The 23,656-nt window shown below is 35.0% G+C and overlaps 2 protein-coding genes across 5 annotated transcripts in view; one reads left to right on the top strand and one right to left on the bottom strand.

The window, feature by feature from the left end:
- LOC117335805 (meiosis 1 arrest protein-like) overlaps positions 1–23,656 on the top strand; it is a 79,551-nt gene that overhangs the window by 33,449 nt on the left and 22,446 nt on the right. Inside the window, exons 5-6 of the mRNA XM_033895999.1 lie at positions 20,677–20,793; positions 22,655–22,796. Coding sequence (XP_033751890.1) covers positions 20,677–20,793; positions 22,655–22,796 — 259 coding nt within the window. The remainder of the gene's footprint in view (positions 1–20,676; positions 20,794–22,654; positions 22,797–23,656) is intronic.
- On the bottom strand, positions 1,336–13,660 carry LOC117335806 (sulfotransferase family cytosolic 1B member 1-like). Of its 4 annotated transcripts, none has more exons than XM_033896004.1 (7): positions 13,603–13,660; positions 7,550–7,720; positions 7,179–7,256; positions 5,111–5,386; positions 4,506–4,609; positions 4,087–4,264; positions 1,336–3,594 (listed from the first exon to the last, which is right to left on the bottom strand). In XM_033896004.1, exons 2-7 carry the CDS (start codon positions 7,710–7,712, stop codon positions 3,482–3,484), a joined length of 912 nt encoding a protein of 303 aa, XP_033751895.1. In that variant the 5' UTR covers positions 7,713–7,720; positions 13,603–13,660; the 3' UTR covers positions 1,336–3,481. The 4 variants fall into 4 exon arrangements, with proteins under 4 accessions (XP_033751895.1, XP_033751892.1, XP_033751893.1 ...); XM_033896001.1 differs by lacking the exon at positions 13,603–13,660 and adding an exon at positions 13,038–13,150; XM_033896002.1 differs by lacking the exon at positions 13,603–13,660 and adding an exon at positions 13,065–13,145.

Genomic DNA, 23,656 nt, shown 5'->3' with positions numbered 1-23,656 from the left:
TCCTCCCGCAGTAATAACCCGCTCGATTCCATCTGGTCCCACAAGAGTACATTCACGACATAGCGCTGCCATCACATCGAATCAACCCGCGATGTTATTTTGTTAAACCTTTTAGTTATATTATTTATTTATTTATCTATTTATTTATTTATTCATTTACTTTTACCATCTGTACACCACCTAAGATGTTTCCTAATTAATCATAATAGGCCCTCAGCGAATTAATTATCGGCCGAGGGGGATCGTTTTTACAGCATTACGATATTTATTGTTGTTTATACAGGTCTACTATATTTGTGCAACTGTTCCATGTTCTATGTCTATATGTGATCGTATGTAATTTACCTGTGTCTTGATAAAGGGGCAGATTGCCTCGAAAATTTGACAATTTACTTGTCTGTACTGTCGTTATTACTACTTGACAAATATACCTCCAATGAAATACATGTATATATAAATTTTGACATTTTGACCGCTTTACAGTTTTCAGACTTAATATACACTCAGGGTTGAGAGAACACACGTACAGTGTATATCCAGTCCAAAACTCTTGGATTTAGAAGATGTCAGCACTCACGCTTACAAAACTCATTAACTCTTTCCCCGTTTCAGTTGTTTATAATGAAGGATAATATCTTCAAATAGTTTTCATCAACATCCATCTTGCTTTAGCTGTTATGAATATGATATACATTTGCTGTAAAAGCCACAAGTTCAATAGCACAGGCCATTAAACTTTGCTCTCGTTCTACATGTACTAAAACCCTGATGTAAAGGAAGGGTTAAGGACCAGAGCTGCTTTATGTTTGTTAGAATTTCATTTTTTTTTTACGTATTTTTATTTACCATATAAAATGAACCTATAGTTCCGGAAACTAGCCCTTCTGATGGCTAATATGAATATGTCTATATTCGTTATAAGAGTTATCTCTCTTTACACAGATGATAAAGAGGGTTGGAGTATAGATCATGATACGACCAGAATATTTTCTACATCGACGCCCAGTATACTGTACAACAGCGTTAAACTAAAAAACTTCAAACTATATAGCATTCATCAGACGTGTCTACAGTATATTAACTAAGGTTTTAGACCATGTTCATGTAAGTGCGATTAACTAACACGGGTGTTCAGGGGTCCATTTTCTTCTCTGATCATTCACAAAAATGTCTCCTGATTTACCTGTTCAGGATGATTAGAATCTTCTCCTACTTTCAGGATATGACAGATACATATTCAACCCAAGTAGTGATATTCTTCGCTGTCTATTCTATTTATATATGCTAGAACCAATTGTTCACATATTTAGGAAAAAAAACAATACGACAGTCAAATGAAATATTGAAGTGACTTTGTTGGATTTTCGACGTGCCATCGTATTGTTGAAGTGACGTCATTGTATTGTTGTCGTGACCTCATCGTATTGTTGAAGTGACGTCATTGTATTGTTGTCGTGACCTCATCGTATTGTTGAAGTGACGTCATTGTAGTGTTGCCAGTCAGTGCTATCTGTCATACCCTAGGGATTGACAGAGAAATAACAACCTTTGGGGTGAAAGAGAAAAATGAGAGACAATTCTTGGTATGACGGTGACATACCTATCACAACATACGGTGTGATTTCTCTGTCAACCCCGAGGATGCAGCATAGCACGTGCTGTCATTCTGAACCAGAAGTTAACTGGAGCTACTTTACAAACGTCGTCTGATAATTGTAAACATAGCCAAATGTAGTGTGCTGAAGGAATAATAATCACCCCTAACCAACCCCGGGGCGATATTGTTGATCCCTCATTAGAAACTCGGGTTAGACAAGCATATCACCTCTGGGATGAGGGTTTCTCTCTCATTCCCTCATGGTTGGGAACGATTCTAATGATCATAGTTGGATGCCAAAAAAGATGGAACAGAAAGTGTTTTCTGGATTTCTAGGATTTTTTTTTTTTCTCTCTCTCTCCCAAAACAGAATTCTTACTTGTAGGTAATGTTCTCAAATAAAATAGGATTTTGCCTTTAACCACTTACATTTTCAAAGAATTTAGAAAATTTTTTCATCCTTATTTTGAAAAAATCACATTTTTGAAAAAAATGTCATGTTTCCACAGAAAACGTCAAGATATCGAAAAAATTAGATTGGAAAGGCATAGCAATATTTTGCGTCGAAGTAAATGATCGGGCAAAGATCACCCATGTCAATTTTCTAAACAGATTGTTATCATATCCTGACCATGTCGTACCCCTTAAGATATAATTTTGTTGTGTTTACTATTATGGCCTACCATTGACACCATGTTTGTTAAAGCACAAGCTGCCGCGACCTTGCGTTAACTGTTACACATATTTCGCATAAAATAAGTTTCTTGTATCTTGTACTGCTATCATTGGCATATGGCCACTGTTTGACCACTTCGCTAATAATTGGCCGACTCTAGATATAAAGATTACTACCTAGACAATATGCTACTTCAAGGGTTATTATGCAAAACTTAATAATTAAGGTATAATTAATCTTTTGTTTATTATACATAACGGATATTCGACCTTAATCTAGTATCGATAAAATGATCAATTGTCAACAATGAAATACGCTAGCGGTTATAGCGTTGTTTACAAACAAACACAATTCAATAATCCTGTATTTATTCTGAATGATCAATTGATAGGCTCTCTGAACGAGATTGATTAGGACTGTATGTCATACCTGACCTTCCCATGCTAGCCAATAAAACACGACAATGAGGTAAAATAGGTCACGACGCCTACCTTACTTATCGGAATCCTACCATTTAAAACATTTGTTTATATCTTTGTCAAATCAATTTCCATGACGTCCAAATTATACGAGGACAACTTTGTTATGATAATCTGAATACGGTATTGTTTACGACGTTGTCGATGACGTCCAAATTATACGAGGACAACTTTGTTATGATAATCTGAATACGGTATTGTTTACGACGTTGTCGATGACGTCCAAATTATACGAGGACAACTTTGTTATGATAATCTGAATACGGTATTGTTTACGACGTTGTCGATGACGTCCAAATTATACGAGGACAGCTTTGTTATGATAATCTGAATACGGTATTGTTTACGACGTTGTCGATGACGTCCAAATTTTTACGAGAACAACTTTGTCATGATCTGGATACGGTGTTATTTGATGACATTGTCGATTCATATTCTGTGCATTTGTCACCGATTTTACTGACTACATAAATATTTAATATAAGTACTGTATATTTGGTGCGTAAAATATAATTAACGCACAAGTCATGACTTCAACTCCATCAGCATAATCATGATAATAGAACTGTATCGTAATACTTTCGTTTTGTTTGTCGCCTTGGCATATATTGGTACTTGAGTATAATGAATTACATGTATGGCAGCTTCCAATGTATAAAATGCTTGTATACACGTTCATATTAATCCCGATTTTCAGCCTCTCAATAGCAGTATACGTACAGTAGTATATTAAATTTCATATGTATATTTGAGAGATGTTCCCTTCAGTTCCTTGTCCAGTAGCTCATTAAACTTTTCGTTTTGTGCCACTGTAAACCAGTTCTTCCAGTCTCCAACGATTCCTGTGGTGATACAAGAGGCGAAACAAATCTAGTCTTATTAAAGCAGTTAAGATAATAATAATACATAATAATACATAATAATAAAAAAAATTGTATTTACAAATCTGCCTTTGTATGTTGGCATCATTATATTGAACGATTGAAATTATTTCGAATGACGTCTATTGAAAAATGGAAGTAAAACGGAAATGAAGATAACACTTATGCAGACAAACAGCCGTGATTTTTGCTATTTAACTTTACCAATATAGTGAAATGCACTAAATTATCAATGCGCCAATGTCATTAACAGTACCTTGTATTCTGTGGCACATAATACGCTAAAATTTGAGAGCACAAAAATATGTACATTGTCAAATATTGGTTGACTCATTTACAGTGAAAGAAATATATTTTTTCAAATGCGTGCGTGCGTGACCACGCATTTAAAAAATATATATTTGGTTTGTTTACTATTATTTTGTATTGAGTAGAACATATACGAATATATACCTTTTCTGAACAAGAAATGATTTCCACCTTCCACAATTTTCACTGGGCCTGCTTTAATTGTGACAACTGCGTTCAAAAACTTTTGGAAAGAACATTTATCTGCTATTTCTTTCGCTAGTTCATCGTTTTCGGGCAGCTCCAGATACTTTGCCAGCCGTTTTATCGCATCCACTGGGTCCTTGATTAGAAGAATCATCGAGAATACATAACAACTATATATCTACAAACAAAATGGCGTCAATTCTTCTGAAAATTGACACATCTGCCAAATAGATGATTAATGGTTCATGTAATTAATATATCTGTTTTTAGTATACTTTGTTTATAAAATCAGCCATTTGACAATTTTATATGATAATAGTTAAATCTAGTATTTATGATACTTATTAAACTATAGTACGATAAAGCATTGTCCATACCTTCTTAAGTTCCTCGTAGAAGATTGTATGTACATTGGTGACTTGTTTTGTTCTAATGGCCTCGTCCCATGCCTTCTCGTAAGGGAAGAATCCATCGTAAAAATCTAATGGTAAAAGAAGGCAAATTCAGATACATTACACTACCAGCGGATCAGACAGAATATATATGATATACTTATCATTTCTTTCCATATGATGATTGTTGGTACGAATACTTTCGAAAGATCATAAAAGTACAAAATATGTCTTTAAATGAAAGCAATTACAGATTAATAGTGTCAATTCTTTACATGCATAAAAATATCAAGTTACAACGTCGCTAATATCTTGTACACATATTAACTGAATATGTAAATGGTGATAAATTATATACATGTATAAACATATTCCGTTACAATGTTGCTTAAATCTTGTACACATATAACTAAATATCTATCAAGCGTAGTTGAATATTGATTAATTGTTAATTTTGTCTTAGAAAATGTCATTATATGATTTATACTAAAGATGACATCATTCGACCGTGCAACTTGCAAACATAGAGTAGACGGTATTGCTAATATAATAAAGTAAAACTGGCCGAATAACATTGATAGAAAACCCACTGTGTTTGTTTTCCGTCTGATCTTTGAGGAAGCAGTCCCAGGTTCCTGGGAATTCCTCCTCGTCTGCTAATTTGGGGTGGGAAATGCGGTCATCGTGTTTGCAGTGATTATACCATGAGACAAACACATCTTTCGGATTACGCCGAGAGAGGATTATCTTACATCCCTTAGCTAAGTGCTGCTTTGGTAGATGGCGGAACGGAACATGCGTACTCAAAATACGCGGGGACTTCAAATCGTTCAAAGTTGAAAGGTCGTCTACAGCTTCCAACATACCTGTATAAAGAAGAAATACTTCCTCGAATGTAATAATGTCCTATTAAAATACAGCTTCTTCTTGATTGAGCTAACTTAAATTTTTGCACGCCCATAACTCAGCTAGATGTAAGACTTTATCTAAACTTCTAACTATAATTCTAAGTACTATTAAGTCAGTACTGTGATTTCCTATATAATTGAATGATGACTTTGAAGAACTTCATAGAGCTTTTGACCATCCCTTGACTATCAGCTCATTAAAGACAACTCTTATTTCCAATCTGTACACGACCATTCTCGATCTAAACTTTAGAAATGCCTTCGTTCCCTTTTTATGGGATCATTCTTATACTTTTTTTCCAAGTTCATGTAAGGTGATCGAAGATACAAATATATTTCGTAAAAAACGATTGAGACCAAGATGAAATGTACTATTGAGGAACATGGTTTCTCGTTGACATCTCTGCGTGATCTCTTTTTTGTAGCAAGATCTTTCAACGTGGTTTTGGCACACCTATCGAAAAAAGCCACCTGTGTCTCTCTTCTGGTGGCATTTGTTTTCATACGATTTCACCGAGGAGCTTATCAGAATGGGTAACATAGACTTTGTGAAGCCGTTTATTTCACCTTTACATAAATTGATGGTGTGCTGATTTAAAACAACCGATGGATCATGTTATTTGAAATCAATGATACTAAATTCTCTTACATAGCAGCGACTGCGCTCGATCATTTCTGTACAATTTCATTTTCTCTATCGCTTATTTTCCAATTCTTTATAGAAATATCCTCAACATATTTATTTTCGTGTCCCTGGCAACACGGGGTATTAAGAATACAGGTTGATCAAAGCTTCGGAAAAGATGGACAAATCTACGCAAAGGAAAGATCAAACAGTGCATACGGCATGTATGGCTACCTGCAGGGACTATCTACCTAAAATTTGTTTTCTGGTATAATTTTTGTGTTTTCGAATTCAGTTTTAAAATTGAATATCTTTTACTTATAGTAATACAAATTGAATGGTATACTTTCGCAACTAATTCATCAGTTCTACCATGTCACGATTACATGGTACTTCAAGTAACTTCATAAGAAAATTTGAATATTTTCATATTCAATCCTATCTGTTTTGTTACTTTGATAGTTTTTCTCCTCGTTAGTTTGTTTTGATGTTGTCATATAAAACTTTATGCTATTTTTTTGTTTAACCATTATGATCTTCTCTTTTCTGTTTTTGGTATTTGTATGTTAAAATATATGATTTTTTTGTTATTTTATGATAATTTGTCTCAATTTTATTATTTTGAAAGAACCATGAAGTATAATACAAAGAAAACATACACACATGTATATAGTATATTCAGTCATATATGGCACTGATGCGGAGATGTGTTGGAAATCTCTGTAAAATCACCGTTACAAAATTGTAAACCAGCTACAGAAAAGTTAAACATGTTAGGTAACAATATGTTGATATCATCTAAGGATTAACTTGAATATATCTTTTATGTTAAGGAGTTACATTTTTAAGGAACTTTTTTTTTTAAAAAATTTAACAATACACAATCTCTTTGGAAATCTACTTTTATTGATGGCATATTTACTCTTAGAAATTATAACGCAACTGAAGTATCCAATGAACGTTACAAACGGTGCTATTACATGTTCATGAGCAACTATCGATATTATCATTGTTTATATGCATAAAGTAGTTTAGTTTGTGAATGCTAGTTACAGTACATACAAAAGTCTTGTGGACTGTATAATTTGTTGTAATGTCAATGACACGTTTGGATGTAAAACCTACCTGCGATTTTAGCACCCTTCACATACGTGGCGTGGCCTTGTACCAGCATCGACAAGATCTCATAACACCAGTTTGTTCCTTGAAACACATATCGTGAAAAATCAACTTTATGTGATTAATTGCTTAATGGTGAATATTTAATCAGTAAATTTATTTTGATAGAAATTATTGTAAAGTGTGATTCCCTACAATTGGATATGCAAATCAAACATTATTTCTAACACATATACCGACTGGGTGGTTTTTGCACATCCTACACAAAATATATATACACTTGTATATCTATCATAAAGGTCTGACCTGATTCCATCAAAACCATATATGCGTTAAATAACACAAGTATACTGAAATATCATGAACTAAAGATATACCTGTTTTGGGTAAACTGCAAATTAATATATCACTGTCTTTCGACTCAAAGTCTCGGACGGCCGCCATTTGTTTGTCAGGCAGTGGTAGTAGAGGAAGAAAGTCCGGTAATACATATCCGTCATATTCTGGTAGCACAGTGCAATGTTCTCCTTTAGAAGACATTTGGATTCCTAGGAATAAAAAAAAAACGTGAACCATTACTTTCCAATGTACTATTATGGTTTTTGTTTATTTCTTTAAGAAAAAGATTTTTAGACATAGCATCCCATGTTAAATTATCGCTTATAATCACACTGTCTCTCTCAATATAAGCATTTGATTATTTGTAGCTCTGATTAAATATCAGTCAGAAACAAATGAATACAACGAGCCATTTAGGAATGAATTTACATTGTAAAAGTATCAACTATTGGGTTTTTGTTATTCTATCTTCGAAAACATAATTAAAGCTGACAACGAAAGTTAAAAAGCTTCGCTCTGAAATAAAAAAAAAACAAAACAAAAAAACATATATTTGAAATGGGTTGGAGATGTTCCCTGTGATAAATAGATATCTTCCGGTCACAGTTTCCATGGAAGTGGCAGACATTTTAGTTTATATTTATCACAGGAAACATCTCCAAACCATTTAATTTTTTTTTTAAATTTCAAAACGAAAGCTTTTTATTTCAAAACGAAAGCTTTTTAACTTGTGTGGTCAGCTTTAACATCCTAGATAATTGTATTTGATGCAAGTTACATTGAGTGTACAAAATTCGGTACTCTTTGTTTATTTATTATTTTTGTTTTGCTTTCTTTATTCCTGGTATACTCCGCTACCAAGGGATATTAAAATAAAAAAAATATTTTTTCTGCAGAAAATAGTAGCTACTCTTCCATTGTTAACATAATGCATGATGTACCTCATTGTGCATGATAATACCATTGTGAGACATGAATTATTACGCAAACGAAACAGTATAAAGAATATAAATATATTTTTTTTTTGTAACTTAAAATTTTATTCAGATTTTTCAAACACATACACAGGATATATATTGATAACAATATGTCTACAGATAATGGCAAAGGAAATATATAATCATTTATCTGATAAACAGATTTCATTCATAACCTCTTCATACAGAATTTCATATTCACCTCACTTCATTTCTGTAAACATTCATTCAGAGTATTCTCAGGCATGACTGACATTCATCAATGATTAAGCCATCCATCCATCCATCCATCCATCCATCCATCCATCTTGGCAACAGCTATATTTTTGTTAAACCATAATGGTGGTTTAAGATAGAATATTTCATAAGGCTATTGATAAGGCATTAAACATATTAACCCAGAATATATCATTACAATTTTTTGCACATTTCTGCACATAATCATTGCCACCAATTGCTAGTAAGTCAATGTTAATGTAAATTTTCAAAGTAGTTTGCCATTTGACTGTAGTCTGAAAAAAAGAATTCTCGCCCAAGATAGATTTAATGAATCTATAAAAGCTTTTTTCTATATCATTTTTAAACCACCATTTAGATAATATTGGATGATAATTTCTCTTTAAACTTTATCTGTTTTGCTATTCCACAAAAAAAAAAAAAAAAAAAAAAATAGAATTTAGGGTTGCAATAAACTGTGTTAGGATTAGGAAGTGAAATGAAATAGATAGTTAAATTGTGAAATGAGAAGCGATTTAATAATATGGATTCTACTGATAGGAGTCGAACCTCTTCTTTTCCAGGTTTTAATCAGTGACTCAAATTCAATAAGATTTTTTGTCGAAATTCAGTTTGGTTATCTCGTGTAAGTTACATGAAATTAAATCCCTAAAAGTGTTAATTTGTGTTTGCCCCTTGCAAATTAAGATTTGGTAGGAAGGTATCATCAATTAACTTTGACATATGCCTGTTATGTTGTTAGGTTACCTGAGACGACAAAATTTCGATAAAGTATCACAAACTGTATTATTCACCAGAATTTCGATATAGTGTCACATGAGCTATTTTCAGTATTTCACATTGATTTTGATACCTGCAGATTCGATATTAATTTCTATGCTCCCTCTGTTTTCACTGTTAGCATTGTTTCCACTAAGAATGTCACTCATATCAGACTGCTGTTGGTCGCTGGTGCGTTTGTAAGCACGTACAGCATTTGAACGATGGCCAGTTTTCTCGGAAATCAACTGTTCGTCTATTCCGGCACTATAAAGGCGTGGTGCGGCGGATGCGCGGAGAGAGTGGTTGGTAAAGAAACCCTGAAATCCAGCTTTCTCACAGAGGCGTTTTACAGTTGTCAGAACTACAAACAATAGGTAAAAACATTTTAAATTTCTAATGCGCTGGGCACATGTATACACAGATGTTTCACTTTGATTTTAATTTTATATTAAACAACAGCAGAATTTTGTACAGGAGGGGGTGGTAAGATTTAATTATATTCTTGATCAAGATGATATTTACAGCTAAATGCTTGCTTGTTTCTAGATTTTATTTTAAGTTGAATGAGGTTGAGGAAGGGAGATCGGGATGGATTTACACTCACCTGGCTTGGGTATGTTTTGTGTAGAGCTTCACAATGCACCTCTCTGGCTGTTTTAGATTTGTATAATCCCTTGTAATTTTGGGGTCCAGTTTTCGATGAAAGATACCGCCACGGTTTGTTATTGACACATCTTCAGTGTACTCCAGGTATCCACGATTCTCGTTGTCCATTCTGATGCAAATTTATGAATGTCCACCAAATCGTAAATTACGATGTTCCTCACCTGCTCGCAGAGCAAAATTCAACCCGATCATAAATACCATAGTGTCTAATAGTTTTTGAGGAGTATCAGATCCCAAGATATTTGTTCTCCACATGTCCTCCTCTTGTACCTGGCTGATCTGCCTGTCGTCGTTGTAGTGCCATACCTTTCGTTGATAACTCCTTCATTTTGGAATCCAATACAACTTTCATTCCTGCAAAGCTTTAGTCTTCCAGAAAGCTGATAAACCGTCCATTGGTCCTGAAATGATTTTAGATTTATACTACCAGTTCATTGGTCTATACTCTAACCTCACCAATGAAAAAACTTCATTAAGGAGGGAATTGGGCATTTTCAGAATTAGATCGGAATACTTTCTGTTCTTTGTCAATTGTTCAAGCTGTTTCTGCCAGTTATTTAACAGGTTTATTGCCCACCGTGTCTTTTTCTCAGTTTTAGGAGACTTCCCATTTTCCACCATTTGCTGTAGATATTGAGCTTTCAAGGGAATTCGGAATCTAGTATGCATTCTCTCCATATCCATTGAGCACTGAACATCATCATCAGCAGACGAAATGTCCGACAAAAAACTGTTTTTCAGTTCAAAATTTGGGCGGTTATTTTCCTGCATGTCTAATACATCATTAAGAATAGTATCGGTATCAGAACCTTTACTTGATCGCTCCACGACGGTCGACTGTGTTAAAATGATTGTATCCGAATCAGACATGTTGTCTCTTAGTTTTCACCTCAGAAATGGCCATAGGAGAAATACAGTCTGAATTCTGATGTATAAAACGACATTGCATGAAATGCTCATGCAATTACTATATATAGCTTGTTACATTTCTTACCTTTACCTGTCCAAAAATATTCATGGTTGATTAAACACACATTGCTCATAGCATTACGTGTAACAGTCCAATATTATTCAAGGTTGAATGCCCTGCAGATATGAACTGTTTATCAGGCAAGCAAAGAATAATTCCATTCTTAAATAAAAGTATTGTTAGCTTTCAAATTATATCAATGGTACGTACACTAAGTGCAACAGGGGGATATGTTTTAAGTAGGAGAATGTCCTCAACCTGTCTATTCTTTTAAAAAATGCACTGGACTCGGCCTTCGGCCTCGTCTAGTCCATTATTTCAAAGAATAGACAGCTTTCGGACATTCTCCTTTACATAAAATAGATACGTGAGGTCAACGACATAAAGAACACTGTCAACCTAACATACAACACATGTTTCCTTTCTTAACAGCATCTACACCGCCATGTTGTTGGGTAGCAGTTATCGCACCGGAAGTTGCATTAAAAGAGCGGATATAGAATATAAATATACTACATTCATATTAGTACGTTATATATTTCATTGTACTATTTATTTAATGTTCAATATTTGAGGCTTGCATATCGAAAAGATAGCATTTGTGTATTTAAGGGGATACAACACGGTGCGGAATAATGAACCGATAGTCATGGAAATTAACATAAGTGATCAACATTTCCTTTGTTGCCAAAAAAAGTCTATGCCCTTCCATGTTAATTTGCTCGATATCTAGACTTTTTTGAGAAAACGTGATATTAACAAAATACCACACTTGTCTGTAACTGTTTAGTGGTTACAGGGAGAATTCTGTTTTAGTTAAAAAGCTTTATCTACAAGTATGAATTTTATTTCTGGGGACAGTGATAGATTGAGATGAATTCTAGATTATTTAGAGAATAAAAACATGACCTTAGCAAGGAAATAAAAATCGTACACTATTGTTACAATTGTATATCCTCTATAATTTTCATTGCGTTGCTCTGTCGTTTTCCTTGTGTCATATACGAACGCGCCCCCTGACTACATCTAATTGGTATCAGCGCGCACAGGGGATAACTCCTAAGAGGTGTGCTCTTTTTTCTTTGGAGATAATATTTTTCGTATTCCAAATCCCATTAATACCTTTTTAACATATATTGACTTTTGATAATCCATGTAAAGTTTGAAAACATATCTAAAAACTTTCTGATGACACTAGCACATTATATTAATTTTGCTCAAATGTTATTTAGAACGAAAGCAGTATTCTCTTGAACTTTCAATCCATTTATTTATCTGGGTCATGTTATACACCTCGCTGTATAACTCAATCGGGAAGCAATTTAAACATACGCATGCTTTTTAGTTTTCTGAATGAGGTCATGTGTATAAGATACATTGTTATCTTAAGCCACGAGAATATAGGTAATATATCCAGTGTATGTAAACACACTCTATGGCTGATACCACGCGATGAAAGGCATCACGTAATCACAAATTGGATAAGAAAACGTGTCATTGTGCAAACTACCCAGACTCACCAGGTACTTAAAAACAAAATGCAAACCATAAATACCATCTACATTGCTGAAAAATCAAAATCAATCACGTGACCTTAACATAAAAAGAGATAAAATAGTAAAATACCTATAATTGTGCATCATTTATTTTCGAGCTACTAACGTTTATAAATATAATATATTTATCAAAAAAATATATAACAGACATAGGTACTGGATTATTAGCAACTTAATTATGTAAGCAGTATATACGTACGCTTACAATACTTTTAAGTTTTCCTGACTATCTCACTCACCGCACACGCTTTATTTCACACCACAACATCTGTTATATATGCCTTTGTAAGATTGGCATACTTGTTTTGAAACATCAAAGTTTACAGACAAATATATCCGATTATTGTTTGATTTTTACCTGGTGTGTGTATAATAGTAAGCAGACCTTATATGTCCTGTTTTCTTTCCTTGTTGTGGTGAGCTGGTACTTCCAAACTATTTCGGACCACTGTAAAAACACATTACGCCACCTGTATAAAAAGCAAGAAATAACTCAATGTGAATATATTAGTATATGAGCTCGACATATGATATCTACTTCCAAATGTAACGTTTTTCATATCACTAGTAAATCTGCAAACATTTTCATTAAGTTTACGTCTTTTTTGAATTCAGGAACATTATAATCCTAACCAAAGGCCCAATATATAATGTTTTATACGATGATGTTTACGGACCGGAAAACGTCTCAACACGTTTGTTTCTAAATATAAGTTGTAAGTATACGCAGCTTTAACGGTTCGTGTTTACTGGAGCATACCTTAAACGGTATGATTTTTATGTTATGTCCTATACTGTAGTTCAGTGCATGTACTAGCAGGAATATTAAGTAAAACAAAGTTGTATTGGAATGAAAATGAAATAAGATTTGCCTATACAACTTTTACGGCCTACAGTATAGTTTGTAAATATAAAACACTGACCTGGTTACGTCGGTCGTATTGACGGTTCAAAACCTTCCAGTAAGATGTTGAGACGTTTTACTGCATAGCAGGATAGTATCGCTGAATGAGTTGTCTCTATGGATGTTTAGTTAAGGTGTTGTGCACGAATACCTTTATATACGTTGTGTAGAGCATGTAACACGTGTGCATCAAAGGTCAAGGACATGAACTTTTCAGTCTGATGCGTACGCGGAATTTGTTGTTATTAGCTAACCTGACTGAAGATCATTTGGTTGATATCATAATAGAATAATAAATATAAAGCTTGTTCAAGGGCATAGCATTTATAAGTTTTAAGATTGCATGGTTTTATGGTATTAAAACGTCTTCTGAATTATCAATATGACATAAATGGAGTCAAGCTAATTTGACTGTGAACAGTTGCGCCAAAGCTGTAAACAACTGAGCTTCATCTGTTTTCAAAATCGCAGGTATTAAATATGTTAATGTTTAAACGACTTAAGTGGCTGAAAATATGTGAAGATAAGAATACTGGAACTATATAAAACTGTAAAATAATGAATGTCATAATCATCAAAATTTCAAAACACACGGAATCCTAAATCTTTACAGTGACGAAAGTAAAATTATTTAGGCTTACGTTTAAGGTAACAAGGGCCAGAAGTACGAAAAATGTACGAAAGACACACAAGGTATTGACACATGTAAAATTAGACATAGTAGAGTTAAAAATGTTTAAAAAACAATATCACACAGCTGTTTAATTCTTCAAGGACTCTTCAGTGATGCTAAATTAGTTCAAAGGAACTGTGTCAAACTCTTGATAGGGAGGTGTAATAGAATCAGTATTAATTTCACAATTTTCAATATTTTACCAACAGACGTCAAGTTTATGTTTATACTCTGGACCGCGTCGTTAGTCAAATGATTCAAAATATGACAGGGAGGTTACGGCAAACATCGGGGACTACCGTCAAATATACGTGTCTCCACCTCAAATCTCCAGGATACCTTTGACACCTGTTTTTCAAGATATTTGGTTGAAATAAAGGGCTGCCATATTTGCGTATTGATGAAAGATGCTGACAGACCTATATGGTCACAGGGGAGTGATAAAAAGTACAACTGAATAACAAAGCCACTAAACTTATACAATTCGGCATTTTGCATGATAGCTTCAAAGACTGAAAGGCTGTAAAATCATTCGAAATGAATGACATTGAGTTACTGACAAAGGCACAAGAGTCTAACGTGAATGCATTCTTTATTTGAGATTAACAACCATGAGCCCTATGTGTGTGCTATTTGACGTTAAACATGACGGTATAATGGCCTGTTTCTTTACTCACTTAATAACCTTGAACCACTTTCAATACCACAGATACTAATGATGTTAAAACATATGAATATCGTCCTTTTAATAACCAAGTGATGCAGAGTCTTTTTATTGTTTGGCCTTCAGTATACCAATATAAACGGGTATCAAGGTTAACGTTGTTTGAATGACATTGGACAACTTTCAAGATAGGTGGGGAACGTTTCGAACCGTCTAAATTTTGTTTAAAAAAAAAAAGAAAGAGATACAGTAGTAATAATAAAAAAATAAAAGATAGCTATTAGAATAGTCCTCCCCTGTGTTGAAGGTTGCAACATTATGTTATATACATGCATACCAAATACCAAAAAGAGATTTATGATGTGCAAGTTATTCAAATTAAATCTTTATCGATCTGTTCAAAGGTGCTGTTGCAGGAATGCTCTAAAACCGCCCACGAAGGAAATCGATCCTTTACCTAATGCCCGGATAGATATATCCATGGGACATCTGATAGTACATATGAAAACCTTGTTCCGTTCCGGACATGCCAGAACGAGGCCATTTTGTACCAAAGTCGTAAATACTCACAAGCACACTTTATCAAGTATTTATAAGGTCAAAATGTTATTTGTTTGTAAGGAAAATTGTACTAAAATTACATTTATATATCGGGCAACGTAATCGGATATCGATTGTATGAATCTTTTCGTTAGTTTCTGTGAAATTTGACATCAAACATAAAAAATGATATTTCTCATAAAGTTGAATGCACGTTTAAACGGCATTTTGTCTAATTCAAACCCCGAGTACTATCGAATTTTGTCGATAGAAAATATCTCCATTCATTTGTGTAATCCATGAAAAAAAATTGTGCTTCAGAATTACTGGATATGCCTCGTTTTTGCAACTTCTATTAGTCAACCCCCCATAAATCTTCATATAGATCAAAGTGCTGAAAGCACTCAATGCTAGTGAAGACATCTCCTCCGGACAAGAAATACGTTGAAATATTATAGGAAACACGATTGGACGAATTCGCCTTCAAGGAAATTATTTGTTTCAAGTTTTTTGTCAGGATAATGTTAGTCCCTTTACCAATTTTCCTATCTCCATGACTTTGTTGTACAACTAACGTGCTTTGTTCTTGCTCATTCAGCTCATCATGTATTATTTGTGCATTTAGAACTTAATATCATATATATATGAGTATTATGTTCCTTCACAGTTACATTCTAGACACTGTCGAGCATGTTTGAAGAGTGACAATGACGCTACGTTGTGTATATCAGAAACATTCATTGTAGTACCTTCCCTACATTCTGGATTATATGTATTAGCGGGCTATTTACTTCATCAGTGGCATAAACTTGGTTGGTCGGAGTGGTTTTCGAGACTGACTATAGACATAGACCCCAAGGTAGAGGAGAACACTGGCGATATGAGCACACATACCAACAGTCCTCTGACCGGTTGGACACGTACAGTAGTAATTCTGTATTGGTGGTTGTTCGGTACTGGATCCATATGTTGTATTTCGTTTGCGATTGATGACGAGATCGGATTTGACATCGAATCAGGTCAGAAGAGTGTTGGTATGCCATGACTTCATAATCTCCATCTGCTGTCAAATGTTCCGATATGTATCCGGGGGCCAACTCCACCTAGTACGTCCCACATGCCAGAGTTTCTAGATATCCTTGGTCAAGACGTGGGAACTCGAGCTGGGCTGCCTCTAGCTTCTGCCATTGGGATTTGGCTCTCCGTGATAGGTCTGGCTCTTTCTCAACACGCTCTGCTAGTATGTTGGACTTGTTTAGGAGTGACTTCATCTCCAGAGCAACTTTTTCATCTTCGGCTGCTTTTGTTGATGAAGGCTGATATATGGGTCCACGTAGCCAATTCAGACATGCCGTGACACTTTTCAGAAGACTTTCGTGATTTTTGATGAAGTAGTTTGATGTGAGTTCAGTTTTTAAAAATCTGAATTGCTTGAAACGAGAGTGATAACTTTCGACCACCCATCTTGTTTTAGTGATACACCTGTCTGTTTGCCTCTATACCATCATGTTGACTCTGTCCAGGTTTGAGAAATGTCGGCATGTGAGTCTCGTATCCCTCGTCTGATAGTTTGCTCAAAATGTCTCGAAAACCCCTGTCTACAATTACCTGATCATCTTCCTCTAGGATACCTGACAGACTTTGTAATGAGGTAAGTATCTTGTCAGTGATTTTGGCGTCATTATCACTACCAAAAATGGGCCGACAGTGTCTAGAACGTAACCGTTAGGGAACACAATACTCATAAACATCACGTAGTTGCGTTTTTTTGACCGCAGTAACTTTTCCGCTGAAACTCATGTTCTTCACTTTTGCCGATATATATATATATGTACCATCCAATATTACAGTGACTTTGTTGCCGAAGAATGTTTTTGTGAAAACTGTATTGTGATCCAACGCTTGCGCCCTAGACACGTGATCCGGACCAAAATGTGTGGGAATCACGGCTTGATTTAGAGCATCTGTAACGATCTGGAAAATTCTGCTGACGCTCGATTTGTGAATGCAGAAAAGAGAAGCCAACTGAGTGAAAGATATGTCTGTTTTGAGTTTAACCCAAAACAGCAGAAGGGCATTCTTAGATGACAATGTTTTTGGTCGGAGTGGTTTTCGAGACTGACTATGGACATAGACCCCAAGGTAGAGGAGAACACTGGCGATATGAGCACACATACCAACAGTCCTCTGACCGGTTGGACACGTACAGTAGTAATTCTGTATTGGTGGTTGTTCGGTACTGGATCCATATGTTGTATTTCGTTTGCGATTGATGACGAGATCGGATTTGACATCGAATCAGGTCAGAAGAGTGTTGGTATGCCATGACTTCATAATCTCCATCTGCTGTCAAATGTTCCGATATGTATCCGGGGGCCAACTTCACCTGGTACGTCCCACATGCCAGAGTTTCTAGATATCCTTGGTCAAGACGTGGGAACTCGAGCTGGGCTGCCTCTAGCTTCTGCCATTGGGATTTGGCTCTCCGTGATAGGTCTGGCTCTTTCTCAACACGCTCTGCTAGTATGTTGGACTTGTTTAGGAGTGACTTCATCTCCAGAGCAACTTTTTCATCTTCGGCTGCTTTTGTTGATGAAGGCTGATATATGGGTCCACGTAGCCAATTCAGACATGCCGTGACACTTTTCAGAAGACTTTCGTGATTTTTGATGAAGTAGTTTGATGTGAGTTCAGTTTTTAAAAATCTGAATTGCTTGAAACGAGAGTGATAACTTTCGACCACCCATCTTGTTTTAGTGACACACCTGTCTGTGTTTGCCTCTATACCATCATGTTGACTCTGTCCAGGTTTGAGAAATGTCGGCATGTGAGTCTCGTATCCCTCGTCTGATAGTTTGCTCAAAATGTCTCGAAAACCCCTGTCTACAGTTACCTGATCATCTTCCTCTAGGATACCTGACAGACTTTGTAATGAGGTAAGTATCTTGTCAGTGATTTTGGCGTCATTATCACTACCAAAAATGGGCCGACAGTGTCTAGAACGTAACCGTTAGGGAACACAATACTCATAAACTTCACGTAGTTGCGTTTTTTTGACCGCAGTAACTTTTCCGCTGAAACTCATGTTCTTCACTTTTGCCGATATATATATATGTACCATCCAATATTACAGTGACTTTGTTGCCGAAGAAAGTTTTTGTGAAAACTGTATTGTGATCCAACGCTTGCGCCCTAGACACGTGATCCGGACCAAAATGTGTGGGAACCACGGCTTGATTTAGAGCATCTGTAACGATCTGGAAAATTCTGCTGACGCTCGATTTGTGAATGCGGAAAAGAGAAGCCAACTGAGTGAAAGATATGTCTGTTTTGAGTTTAACCCAAAACAGCAGAAGGGCATTCTTAGATGACAATGTTTTTGTACCAGTAATATGTTCGGAACATGCATCGTGTATTTGATTGAATTGATTACAATCCCAGCCTGTCCAAGCTTGGCAATCTTCATCATCCATGTTGCTGAAGTTTAATACAAGCGGTGACAAGTTATTGGACATGTTCTGTATGATTTTGAGTAAATCGTTGATAACAGCTGGTGACTTGGTGGCTAAGTGATTAACAAGTTTATCCCTCCCTGTCAAAACCGGCTCAATGTTAGGACTGATATCCTTACCAAGAAGATGACTTGAACACACCCTGGAATTCTCAGGCATGTAGAGTTTATGTTTGATAAGCAGCTGGTGTCTTGCTTTCTCACTGATGCAGCTAGAACTCTTCATGTTGTAAGTTCGACAAATGCTACATTTTCTGTTCGAAGAAGGGGAATAGTATAAATCATCTACAGAAAGATACCCGTCCAGAGTGTCAGATTCGTCAACAGAATCATCATTGTCTACGGAAGCTTTTTTCCGTTCCGGTTCATTGGCATTCTCGGATGTAGGACGTTTCTTGAGGTATCTGAGAAAGCATTTTGGACACATCTTTGCTTCTGTTGATTCAGAAAGTATGACACCTTCAGAAAGGAGAACATCTTTCATCCAGTCCTGAATTTTTCGCGGATTTTTACCATCGCCAACCTGGTTGTACATGAACTTAACTTAACATCCCAACCCAACGCAGGAGTTCTCCATTTTCCTATTTGAGACAAAGACAACTTTACTACAGAATAACTCAACTAAACAGAATTGTAAAACGTAACAGCAATTATAACAACACACCGAGCACCATTCGCGGTGAGTAGCCAAAATACCAAGTGGCAAAGGGAACTTTTGTGTGGCACACCCCGACGGAGGAGAAGCTTTGAAGAAGTACTGAAGACGAAGATGGTCAATTGAGAAAATGATGAATCATACGCAATACGGAACTACTATAAGTATGTTAAACATAGTAGAACATAAAACATTGCCATGGACATTGTATTAAATCATTTTCATAATAAATCAATACGTTGTATTATTGTGTACGACAAGGACCACTTGTATCGCCCGTGCATTTTTTCCACATACATTTTTCAACATTGAATTACTGCCCTTATCTAGTGATTCGGCACAACTTTCTTTTGCTGGTATACAGAGGGATAGTCAAATATGTTTTTAAAACACTAACATCGATAGTACTCGCATATTATCGTGCCGAATTTGCCGCTTGATTTTAAAAATGGTATTTTTGGTTTTCTACGTCATCTTGTACTAAACTCGTTTGTTTTTTCATGGTCAACTGTTTATCATTTTAAACTACAATGTATGTACAATACCTAGTCGTGAGAAAACTTCTCAGTGACAAACAGAAATACCACTTATGGGTCTGTGAAAAACACAGGTATGCTTGTAAACGAAAAAGTGAAGTAGATGGCGCTATGGGCGCGCTTATGGGTCAAGTGGAAAATAATATCTTGTTCCATATGTATTTTTCATAGCTTTACTGGGAAATATAGTCGATTTCAAGAAATCGCTGTGGGCAGTTCTGCAACAGCACCTTTCCAAATAAAATATCAACAGTTTGAATAACAGGTGAGCATGTTGTTGGATGCATCAGTTATCATTTAAAAAACTATCGTCATTGGCAAATTGATGCATGCTAACTGGTTGAATATGTGAATCGGTCACATAAGTGTGACAATAATATCTTCGTAAAATAAATAAATGAATGATTAGATAAATAAATGAATAAAATAAGCCATTCCCCTACATTAGTGTCCATAGAAAATTAACATGCATTATGTTTAAAATAAGGCGTCATATACATTTGTTGTTTTACAGCCTGGGGGACGACTCTGTAACCAGTTGGAAGTGATCGTGGTGTCCTGCCGAAAAGCAAATATCATACAGAAACAGATTGAGGACGCTGTTTCGTCAATGACTTTGGATTCTCTCAAGGTGAGTCGACAATGACATAACAATGATGTCATTAGTATACAATTTACTCGAAGGTTTTTGCCAATGTAAAAATAAATAGCTTCATATCAACAAATTGGTTTCAAATTTGTTTAGTACAAGTCTAAACATTTTCCATGTTGTCCGTAATATATTTCTATGACGTATACAATATTCAAGTTGTACGGTTGATACAATATTGTCAATTATTGTCACTTCCTTCGGTAAAGCAGAAAAATAGCATTTTCCGCATAAAATGGGATCAGCGGACACTTTCATATGATCATTGGTACATATCTGAATTACCGGGGTGGAAACAGATGATTGTGATGTCATAGGCATGACATTTTGAAATCTTGGATGTCATGTCATGATTTATCAGTTAGAATATTGCATGTGTTGCTAAGCTCAGGTTTGGAAAGGAATTTGGTTATTTATTATGACACCATTGAGTATTTATGACGTCATAGATACCATCTGATGACGTCATAGTTACTGATGACGTCATGGTAACTATGACGTCATATTGCAAGGCTAAATTTGATAGTTGTATAGTATTTTTTGCTTGATTACATGCACAGAGACTCAAAGTACCACATTCAACTCAAAACACAACTTTATTCAAGAGATATACAGAATTATGGGAGTTTTCATCTTTAAAATTACCTCCCCTTATTACTGGATTGGGAGAAAAAGTTGTCAAAATACACCTCTCAGGGAAATCAGCAATACTCGGTGACTATTAAAGATACACAGTAACCCGATATGTCATTTTGTTCGTCGGAACATATTCTAGACATTCATGGGGTTTTTAGTAAAATTAGAATTAACAAAAGTGATGTATAAGGTAGCACACCACAGTAAGACAGCCTGGCCATGGGCAATTTATTTGTTAAGCAAATAACTCCTGTATTATGATATGTATAAAAAATGAAAAAATAAATGTACACTATAATTGGTATATCCAGTATGAGGTAGTACATACAGGCTTCACATTAATTAAAACAAAAATCAATAAATTGGTTCCGGATTTTAAATATCCGGATTTTCCGAACGTGTGTTTACACAGGAAATTTAGTTTTGCCTACAGCGCAAAATGGAAGCCCACAGAAAAGGTAAGATAGCGGAAAAACTTAATTTACAACATATGTCCAAACAAGATTAATTCTGTCTTTGGGATAGAGATATTTAATTTTAAATAGGTTTCAGAAAAAAAATTGTGTAGAGAATTGTGCCATTTTGGGTCAAATATCATAATATTTTGCAATTTTTGAGAATTTTTTAAGCTGTTACCATGGTATTCACAGCTCTAAAAATCACAGAAAATATCAGTTTACTTATCCTTCAGAGCTCTATTAAAATTGCAAATGTTGTACAGATTTCAAATATATATACTTTATTAGAGGTTATATGTAAGGTTAACTGGCAATGTTTACATATCTAAAGCATGTGCCATATTTTTCAGAATTTGGCATTTTTACTGTACACTGCTACCTCAGGATAGGCAGATTGAGCTAAACATGAGTATAATTCACAAGTGACCAAATCAAATGCTTCAAATATTCGTGATATCGCTCAAACCGCGACTAATGAACACCGTGTTGTGATCTGCCTTTCTCTGTATAGTAGCGATAATTTCGTAAATACAGGTTGGGAATATTGATAGGGACCAGGGACTTTGTAGTTTCAGGAATAAAACATGAAAGTTATGCAGTAATACGTCGTTATTATCGAAGGTCGATTTTAATTTTTGTGATTTTGATTTAGTCGTAAAATTCGCAGAAAATATATTTCGCAAAAATACTGGATATACTGTTAATTTAATTTTTAAATCAGTTCTATTTTTTCTTTATCTCGTTTTCAGAGAATTCAATTGGTTTCATTAACAAATCTAGGACACGATTCAATTGTCGATGACCAATCAGAAGAATACACAAGTCAGGGAAGTGCCGCGTCCACTAACAGTGGAATAAGTGGCCTTGTGGATGTTGTTCATCTTGATACAGGTAATCGAAACAATATAAATGTTGTCTAAGATTACTACATTTGAGCCTTAATCGTGTATGTAAGATTTGAAAATTTATATTACCAATATTAAAATAATGGGGGATTATTACTTTGTCCTTTTGTAAAAAGCCTTTTATTATACTGACAGACAGATTTTCTCTAATATCGATTATCGAATATCTATAATTGAATATATATATTTAGATTAGCATATTGTATGCATGCGCTTGTGGTTTTGTATGGCAGCTAAATGGTATGTTAATGTTTGCCTAGCTGAGCCCTAGGGGCTGATGGGCAGATCCAAAAAGGGTCAAATTACCCGAAATATTTCAAAACCTCCGATCATTGTTAACACCTATTGGCCTCTTGTTTCAAATGTCACATTATAATCGCCATTGCTTTCTATGTCCAAATATCTTACAAACGCCTCCTTTAGTACTTTGATTTTAAAACACCCATAAGTAGTTTGTAATTTAATGTTTGGTGAGCTTTACCTTTTGTTATTTTCATAAAGATGTGAAAGGATACACACAATTTGTAAATATTAGATTGATGAAAACATTAACGGGCTGTTTTGCTATCGACAAAGTAAGAATTAAAACGCCTTTCTTTTGAAGAGGAAAATGTCATTCAGTAGTAAGATAATTAGTAGAAAAATATTTTTCTATGCATTAAGCTACATTCCTGTGTATTATAATTTTTACTAAAATTGCTTCCTAATGTGATATATGATTTCAACAAACACTATGCCTTGTCAACCTGGTACCAGGATGAAAACGCCTTTATACGCTTCGGTATAGATATGCTATACGTGCAGATTAAGATTTAGAATTTAGATCAAAGCTTAACGTATTAAATT

This window comes from Pecten maximus, chromosome 10 (genome assembly GCF_902652985.1).
Source record: "Pecten maximus chromosome 10, xPecMax1.1, whole genome shotgun sequence".
Classification (NCBI taxonomy): domain Eukaryota; kingdom Metazoa; phylum Mollusca; class Bivalvia; order Pectinida; family Pectinidae; genus Pecten; species Pecten maximus.
The sequence above is the reverse complement of the archived record's forward strand: the minus strand, read 5'-3'. Positions and strand labels throughout refer to the sequence as shown.

Excerpts from the sequence above, each read along its gene's own strand:
- LOC117335806 (XM_033896000.1), bottom strand. The coding sequence starts at position 7,748 with ATGGTTCACGTTTTTTTTTTATTCCTAGGAATCCAAATGTCTTCTAAA. Across the intron at positions 4,610-5,110 it reads TCAGACGGAAAACAAACACA|ATTTTTACGATGGATTCTTC; the intron begins GTGGGTTTTCTA and ends TTTTACCATTAG. Across the intron at positions 3,595-4,086 it reads TCATTTCTTGTTCAGAAAAG|GAATCGTTGGAGACTGGAAG; the intron begins GTATATATTCGT and ends GTATCACCACAG.